General features: G+C 38.8%; 1 protein-coding gene across 1 annotated transcript in view; it reads right to left on the reverse strand.

Annotated features, from left to right (window-relative positions):
* CPA6 (carboxypeptidase A6) overlaps window positions 1-8,231 on the reverse strand; it is a gene marked incomplete at its 5' end in the record, with an annotated part of 33,395 nt that extends 25,164 nt beyond the window's left edge. The window contains 5 exons of the mRNA XM_010178241.1: window positions 1,873-1,977; window positions 2,797-2,898; window positions 3,806-3,920; window positions 7,382-7,506; window positions 8,136-8,231. Of these exons, the coding sequence (XP_010176543.1) occupies window positions 1,873-1,977; window positions 2,797-2,898; window positions 3,806-3,920; window positions 7,382-7,506; window positions 8,136-8,231 (543 nt within the window). The remainder of the gene's footprint in view (window positions 1-1,872; window positions 1,978-2,796; window positions 2,899-3,805; window positions 3,921-7,381; window positions 7,507-8,135) is intronic.
* Between the last annotated feature and the right edge of the window lie 1,385 nt (window positions 8,232-9,616).

Here is a 9,616-nt window from a genome sequence, read left to right on the forward strand (position 1 = left end):
CTGCCACATGATAAAACCTTGGTAAGGAAAAGGTACTTGAGCAATAGGCTTTCCCACCAGTACCTGGCCAAAACCTCTCCCCTCCTGTTTTTCTGGGTAGGAAAGCTGCTCAGAAATAGCTGTTAGTTTGTTCATCTTTACACTAACAGAAGTCCCAATAAGAAGACAGACCATCATTGCACTTTGGAGATCAGCTCCTGGATCTAGTTTAGCCTATCCATGCGTCAACAGCCATGCTGGCAGGCTCATGCTCTGGTGACTTCTGAGGGAAGTCCACACATAGTTATATGATCCTCTCAGCTAACAAACTTGGGTGTTGATGATGTAGAGATTTACTCTCCTAAAGTGACTTACAGGGCCAGGATCTTTCTGCTGAGTGGAGGGATCCCAGAAAATCAAAGGCCGATCCTTTAAATCAGAAGAGGTATTAATCACAGAATCACAGAATGTTAGGGATTGGAAGGGACCTTGAAAGATCATCCAGTCCAATCCCCCTGCCGGAGCAGGAACCTAAATGAGATCACACGGGAAGGCATCCAGGTGGGTTTTGAATGTCTCCAGAGAAGGAGACTCCACAACCTCCCTGGGCAGCCTGTTCCAGGGCTCTGGCACCCTCACTGTAAAGAAGTTCCTTCTGAAATTTAAGCGGAACCTCCTGTGTTCCAGCTTCCACCCATTGCCCCTTGTCCTATCATTGGGCATCACTGAGAAGAGCCTGGCTCCATCCTCCTGACATTTGCCCTTTACATATTTATAAACATTAATGAGGTCACCTCTCGGTCTCCTCTTCTCCAAGCTAAAGAGCCCCAGCTCCCTCAGCCTTTCCTCATAAGGGAGATGCTCCACTCCCTTAATCATCTTGGTGGCTCTGTGCTGGACTCTCTCAAGCAGTTCCCTGTCCTTCCTGAACTGTACGTTGTAAAATTCTACAGTGATGGAATAGGACAGAAGTGAGAAAATTGTGTGTTTGTAGGAAGAACCTTGTAAACAAAGATTTTACATCACTTATTTTGAGAAAAAAGTGGTATGGAAGATACTGAAAGCACATCTGTTGGTTTTTTTGAAGCCTTCTTTGACTTCTGTAAATTGCATTGCAAAACAGTATCCACTGTGCAGCTAATATGCTGTCCTGAACAAAAGTATTCTGGTTAAGGGGAAATGTCAAAACCCTGCAAACATATCGTGCATATGAAATGAATCCTAAATTAGAAAATTTTAAGTGCTGATATTTAAAAAAAAAGATGTACTAGACAAGTAGAAAGCAAAATTCTAATTCCATTTGATTTCACTGATCATTTGAAAAATGGCAAAGGTATGGGTATGAAGGCTAGACCCCAGATATCAAAGATAAAGGGAGCATAAATCCAATCAGATAGGATCAAACAAACATTGGAGGAAGTACCTGATATTCAGAGAATACGAAATCCATAATTTTGGGTGAAATCTCTCTATGGTTTTAGTTTCCTATTGTTAATGGAATTATACAGAGGATAAATGTCTTTCTTAATCCTTAAAGCAAAGATATTACTGAACGGATCTGAAGCAGTACACACTGGCACTGGTTTACCTGGAGCATTACCAGAATTACAATCTCTATGTTTTTAGGTCTTGGAATAAAATCCTACTTCTTTGCCCGTATGTGTCAGGCATATTTTTGTCCTGTGCCTAGCTGTGTCTGGCTGTCACTATCATCTTCATTTATCAAACACTTAAGTGTTTTATCATACACTTAAGTGTTCTCCAACTAAATAAAAAACCCAAGTATAGTAGATAGTTATTGTTCTTATCAATAATATGTTAGATCCATTATAGAAATAAAACATGTTTATTGAACTGAAGGAGCTGCATGACTGAAAATCATTAAACACTTACTTCTTTCACAAACCACTGGCAAAAGGCAGGGCCAATCCACTCTCTTGCATGAATCCCACAGTCTATCCAGACAGCTTTCTTGTAGGGCCGTGATGTTTTACCTAACTTGAAGTGTGAATATTCATAGAAATATCAATAGGTCTCATGACATTAATGTGATATAATAATGAGAAAATAGAATATTAGAAACACTAAACCATTTTGAACTTCCTCATATAAAGGAAAAGAAATTCATTGTTTTCAAAGGTATGGCCAAGACAATGACACGCAGGTACGCCAAGGTAATGAAGCTGATCTATAGAAAAAAAATTACAGGAAAAATGAGATCTGTCAATTCCTTTTTTATGAGGAATGAAATTCTTAAATATCACATGGAACAGGGTGAGGAAAAACAATGCTACAGGAATAGCCTGATGCAGAATCAAATTTTCAGAACTCTGCAACAGCAGATGAAAAGAAACTACATTGAAAGTAATTATTTTGCATCTTGCTGACACCCTCTAATTTGTGATCCTAATAAAGTGAGTTTAGAGCACATAACCCTGAAGTTTTGTCAGTAGCTAAAGAGGAAGCATATGCGGCACATGCTGAGAAGGGCTCCCGAGTCCCCCTCCAGCATAACTGCTTTCAAATTTGTAAACACAAAACTTTCCAATTCCCTTAAATCCAAATCCTGCTAATTGAACTTGGCCTGTAATCTTCATCCATATCCAATCCAAGTAAATAGGATTGGGCTTTTAGTTTTCCAGCTTTTAGTTTTTTGTTCATTAAATATGACATTCCAAGTGATACTTAGATCTAAGCAGCTTATCCTTAGGAAACACTAATAACCTGCATCTCCAATGTACATTCTACACTGTAAGTAATAAAGTGTCTGTCACTGATTCCAGATTTCAATCTGATTAATGACTACTTAATCTTTACCTTGAGTACAAACAGTGGTCTCCCTTCATAGGATTTCCCAACAGAGAACATGTGAACAAGATCTGAATGAGTTTTATTCAGATGATGCATCCAACTCTGGATCTGCAAATACAGAAATAAAATTGTTACTACAATCTTAGCACATATGAAGCAATTGTAACAATTCAGATCTGAGCTCTGAATCCTCTGTATGGTTTTGGATTTTCCTGTAATTTTTTTTGTCTTTTGTTGTTATGTTTTGTTTTGGTTTTATTTTCACACTTGAACTATCATTGGGTTCTCATAGCTCTATAGCCAGAGGCTGGATGCATTCAGTCATATGGGATTTTTTTTTTCCATTTTATTGTTGGATATTACTGAAATGCATTAGCTGTTCATAGAAAATCTGAGGATGGGGCTAATCTGCCATTCCCACTAAATACTAGTAGAATGAAGAAAGAAGGTCCCTGAGTCAGCCTGCCAGGACACAGAATAGCAAACAGATTGACCTGCAGGATTCAATGCTGCTTGCAATATTTGTTTTATGGGATGCAGCACCTTCCATGCTCTGCCTAGGGACTTTGTCTTGGTGCAACTGAAACTGTATATATGAGTACACTGAAATAATAAAAAATCGTTTATGTGGCTATCTTCCATGATAGTATCCCTTATATAGGAATCTGTAAGTCTTTGTTAGTCTTTGGTCCTCTTGTGCAAATACTTAAACATTTGCTCATATTGCTTACTTAAATAAATCATTGAGGCTAATCACTGAAATATCTTAATCCATCAAACCCCTATCTTAAAAAAAGAACTCAGAAGCTGTCAAAGATAGTTACATGTCAAGATAAGCCTTGAATACAAATATTAAAAAAATACATATTTTCGAGAAGGTGCCCATTTTTTAAGAAGAAATACTTGAATACTTCTGAAGATGAATAGGCAACCATAACTTGTAGAGCATGAAATCTTAGCCTTATTAAACACAATGGTGTGGCGGATAAGAGGAACAACATGAATTTCCACGTACTTCTTCCAGGGAGTGATACACTTCATAGTTATACTCAGAAAGGGACCTTCGATTCCTATGTGACCTCAATCCAGTTTGGTTTTCTATTGCTTTCTGCAGGTCTGATATGAGAATCCTAGGTAAAAAAAGATAGCGGTATTACTGAAAAACTAGTAGAACACATAGGCTAAAGCAGAACAACAATCCCATTTACAAGAAATATAGCTGGAGTAAAACCATCCTATGTTACTTCATCTGTTATATTTTGACAATAGAGTGCTTCAGGCTCATTTGAATATATGCTGCCAAAGAAATACTCCAGCTGCTTTGAAATCTAACAGTGCCTTCAAAAAGCACAATCAGTTTGTTAAGTGAATAAAACAGAATGATGTAAATAATGCAGCCAATGTGAAGGAGAAGCCACCTTCATTTGTTTATGGAGCAACATTTGTTGTCTTCTTTTATAATCCAGTTATATGACATGATCACGAATCTTCAAAAATTTACTTAAAAACATTAAAAACCATATTTTTAGGCTTAGAAAAGCATGCACATACTTTCTGTCAGGAGTAGTGTACTGGCATGGAACATTACATATACCTACAAGTTGTAGAGGCAAAACAAAAAATTAAAGAACTTGATGGCATTATCGTTCTGTCTGAAACACAACAAACAATGAAAAACCTTATGTGTAGTTTGTTACTTACGATTATCTACCTGCAATAGTTGGTTGCCAGTTATTTTTAAATAACTAAGGGAAAACATGAAACAACACTAAGTGTAACTTAGATATGCGTGCATAAAAAGTGAGAGGTTCTTTGCATTAAGAACAAAATGCAGGAATAGTGGTTCAAGCTGAAAACTTTCCTGGTTTATGGCAAAACCAAGTAATGCTGCAAAAACATCTAAAAATAATTCTATCAGAGTTTGAAGCGTCTGTCCCTTCCATCACACAGTGGCAGATGCTGGGAATATTGTCACTGACATCAGTAACATCACCGTAAAACTGAGGGCCATCCCTTGCATACCACCTTCTCTTGAAGCATGGCAGAGAATAATTACCATACCACTAATTCATCATTACTGTAAAATGATGATCACATTCAACCCTCTGAAGTCTTACAAGCAATAGCTGCAATGATTGGAAAAAGATAGAAAAAAATATACATTCACTCTGATCCTAAGTCAACTGTGCAGCAGATATCTTGAAGAGGTCTATCTGCAATATGTATCAAAGTAAAGGTTATCCACTTTCTTCAAATGTATTAGTGAAGTAATTGTATAATTAGGAATCTCATTGGTCTACATCAGCAATTTTCATTAGGCAAACTAAGAGCCTATAGTCTTGACTTGCAAAGTGCTATACACTCTTAAGACCAGCACTGTAAAGATCCTGTAGTTAGATTAAAGCAGTGGTTTTATTCAAGTCATTAGGACATCTAATATTAAAAAAAACCCAACTTGTCTGCTTTGCTGAATTTAGTTTAAGTACCTACCAGGGTCAAGCTCTGTTTGTTCACTTTTACAATAATAGATTTAATTTCACAACTCCTGATTGTTTATGTGTCTGTAGTCCAAATGAGGTTTTGTAGTCTTTATTTACTTTTACATGACTGTGTACTGTGTGTGCTCATAACATCCAAAGGCTCCTAGGTCCCTCAGGTTTCAATACAACCTACGTGGCTTTGTTGCCAGAGAACTTAACAATCCAGACAACTTGGTACAGTAAAAGTGTATCTGATGCCTGGATTGTTTTCACGGCCATCTTATTGTCATTAAGTCAAACACTGGGACAGATAAGCCTGTTCTACAGGCAAGGGCTGTCACCTTGTTCATTATTAGGGCTGCTTAATGCTTCCAGTCTAGAAATTTGTTGTAATTTATGCAATTGACACTCCATCAGGCTGAAATTTTACATGGTGTTTGCCTCAGATTTTCCAGTTGGGAAAGGGATGTATCAATTGAATTGATACACTTGCATTATTTGCAAATAATGTGCTGAAAATAAATTAAAAAAAATTGTGAAAAAACAGCCATGAGAAAGGAGCTGTATGAAACCTGGTCGGGTGCCTCAGCCCTTTGGCTGTGGAGCTGCACTTCAGCTCAGGGCTGTGGTCCCCATCCCAGTTGCGCTGTAGGCACGGCTGTGTCTGGCCACCCTGGCAGCCCTGCTCCTGCTGATCCCAGACTAGAGCTGTTGCTGCTTTCATGGCCGATCCCACTGGCTCTTGTGGAGTTACGGATCTCAGGAGGCTTGTCAGGACAAGCACATGTTTGTCCGAGGCTTTGCAGCTGACAGCTGGGACCCAGCGGTCAAGGAGTCTGAAATGGGTTGGGGTGAGATGAAGAGGAGAGCTGCCCTGCTTCCTTCTATGCACACGCAACTTGTGTGCCAGAAAGAAATTTTCCATGTGGAAAATTAATGTAGTTGTGTCCTTCCATTTGTAGGACGTTGTTTCGGTAAACTGCAGAGACCCTTCACTCTTGCAGTTCTTGCCCTTGCACACTTTGCTCAGCAACCTAAGTAAAGGTCTTCAAGTACAGGGAGTGTTTATAACACATATAAAATGGGCCTCTGTCATTTCATTACAGGTGATTACTGTGAGCAGGAACAGCAGCAGTCGTGAATGCAACTGCTGGGGCACAGTAATTAGGGGACATGTTTTGTGTAAGCACAGAAAAACAATTACAGAAATCCCCATCTAATTTTTAAAAACAAACAAAACTGAAACAGTGTAGAGCCCACATGAAAGTAGCTCTGAACTTCAGCTACCAGGCCTGCATAATTAATTTCCTAATATTTGGTTTTGTATTTTTAGAATGACAAATTAATAAGAGACCATTGTTATAATAAAAATGGAATTCTGATAACGGTACGTATAATATACACTATGCTTTGCAGCATCCTTTTCTCACAAGTATAAATAGCTTCACATAGGGCTTTATTCAGCAAATGTTTGAGAATTCAAATAGCTCATCAGCTGATTATTCAGATGCTTCAGCATCTCACTGAAAAGGCTTTAATGACAAGATCATTACTCTTGTCTAGTATACCACATTGATAAATAAGAAATAAAAAGTATACTCCAAAACTGTCTTGAATGCTTTTAAGAAGTGCTATAAATGATGCGTGATCCTTAGCATGTATTTGTTCTGTATGACATGCCTTGGGTCATGAGGAATTAAAAGTTATGAAACAGAACTAGTACTTTCCTTTATAATTCATGAAGAAGGCTTGCCACCTCCGCATTTGCAGCAGACTTGTAAACAAACCTAGCTCCTTTTAAATACACAGAGAAGCAAAGCAGGCTGTAGAATTAGTAATTGCCATCCCTCTCTTAACAGATGTGATTTCATATACATTGAAAACACTTCAGCATGACTCCAAAGGAGGACATTTAATTAAAACTGCCTGCCTGTGGGAGCTTTTCTGTTCTCCCATTAAAATGGTTGTTTTCTTGGCAATGTCTAGCTGTCTGCCAGTCTAATTGCTGTGACGTGGAACGTATTTTCAAGTGCACTTGGTGTAGTAGATGCAGACCTGCCTTGGAGGCCAGATCTCTGGAGTGAGGCACAGAAAGCGAAGCACAGGCTTACGTGTACTGGATGTTTGCTTGCTGGAGGTAGGGCAGCAGACTTCGGGACGTGTTCTGTGGTACTCGCACGTCGGTGACCGTACCTTCGACGATGTGGAAGGTGCTGCTGGGCTGCCACATGTCCACCTGTAGTGCAGGAACCAACCTGTAATTCATATGCATTCAGTGTAGGTGGGGAAGTCCAGGAGATGGCATGCTTGAAGCTCAGTAGGCAAGCACCCTAGGCATGGTACAGACAGTAAAACTGTATTGGCTGCTCCAGCTTGATATCTATGCTAACAGAGCAGATTTTGAGGAATGATTGTGTCCAGCTTACCACAACTGTCAGGGGACATTTGCCAATGAGAAGAGAGAACAGTCTCAGAAATGTGCCTGCTCAAATGGCTCGAAACAAAAGCTACCTCCAACTTCATGGGTCTCCTCAGACTACGATACATTCCCTATGTATTAGAGACTTCTTTATTTCACAAGGTGTTTTCTATGTTCATTAGGGTAGTAAAATAAAAGAATGCTAGAGAGAGGTAGAGAGCGTAGCATATACCAGTGTTGTTTGCCAAGTGTACCCAAGTTTATTCTGTTAATAAACAGACCAGGGGTCAGTAACAGGTCACCAATACTATGAAGGAAGCTGTGATCTACTCAATAATTGTATATGAAATGACAAAATAACAGGATTAACATAATCAAATTATTACAATCTTGTAAAAAATGATAGCTGCTAAATGATACCACAATTATTAATGTGCTATGTATACCTGATCATACCTAAGAGATCCTTCTTGTCCATTTTTACTTTCCTTGGTTGCCAAATCTGAAATACACTTGGAAATTTTAGCCCAGAACATGAATTTCTAAAAAAGCAAGAAAGTCTGCAAACAGGGATTTGAAACTCAGTGTTCTGCACCCTGTAGAAAAATGCTCTTAAACTGCTCAGATGAACCAACGTCAGATGTACAGACTCCTAAACAGAGGTGAGAACAGTTCCTCCTCAGCCTGTGTGAAACCAGTGGCCAGAACACCAGTTAACAAACCTCTTCTCAGAGCTGCTGGGTAGTCACAGGAGACTACAGAAGAGTGTCAGCAACAACCACTGTGTCAGTGTGACAAATATGCACATCAAGATCCACAAGACGTAAAAATATACAAGTTTGTGAGGTGAATACAAAGAGGGGAATTGACAGGGACTATCATGCCCCTACATTTCTCATAGAGAATTTAAAAGGAATTAATACCTGATAAATATATTTTGAAGTTTATGTCAATCAGCTGTGCTAGGCTGCATTGATGAAATGCATGGATACAGCTCATGAATGTCTGTTGCTTTATTTGCTTTCCAGGTTTCTAAGGTCTTTATAAACTAGATTTTAAAAGCTCTTTACTTCTCCTATGCCATACAAGCTATTTTATAGATATCTAATGCATTCCACCTCATCTTGCTACAAACCTTGTCTGAGAAGAGAATACAATCTTCCAACTGAGATTTAGTTCCCACCATGTATCAAATGGCCCTGAATAAAAGTATTCTGATTGCCAAGAAGGCATCTGATGCTGAACCTGATGTTACCTCTTCAAGCAGTAGTGACTTTAGTCCGGTTAATCCAATTAAATGCCTGCTACTTTGGAAGGAGGAAAACTGAAACGCAGGGGCAGCCTCTTCTATTCCTCCCAAAACCACGCTTTGTTTCACACTGCCACAATACGGTCTGTGGATCCGTGTGATAGCGGTGGGTGGGTGTAGCATCTTTTGAAGTCTAACACCAGTACTGGCAAAGTTCATGAGGCTTGTGAAGCTGACAGCAGCTATGACAGATGGTCAGTAGAAACCAAACTCATGAATTAAATGGTGCTAAATGCTGCTTATAAATAAAGTTCCCCTCACTGCGCTAACACCTTATGTTTGCTAGTTTATCTATCTTTCGTATTTTGATTAATTATAGGCATCCAGTGAAATCTTCCCCTAATTTATCATGGTTGATTTCACACATGGTTAATTAGAAATGTGTATTTGACTTAATTTTAAGAGTTACCCCTAAAAATACACATCATGGAGGGTAAATTTGTTGCTCTTGGAGTAACAGCATATCAATCAGCTCACTTTGAGCCGTCTTTATAGAAATAACATCACATTGTTATACACAAGCTAAGAGCAACAGAAGTGAAGTGTCTCCTGGCCAACTGCAATATATAAGCACACAAACTGGAAATAGAAGTTACAAAAATAATAATAATTAAAAAA

The sequence above is a fragment of the Antrostomus carolinensis genome, unplaced genomic scaffold (genome assembly GCF_000700745.2).
Source record: "Antrostomus carolinensis isolate BGI_N321 unplaced genomic scaffold, ASM70074v2 scaffold8911, whole genome shotgun sequence".
NCBI lineage: Eukaryota > Metazoa > Chordata > Aves > Caprimulgiformes > Caprimulgidae > Antrostomus > Antrostomus carolinensis.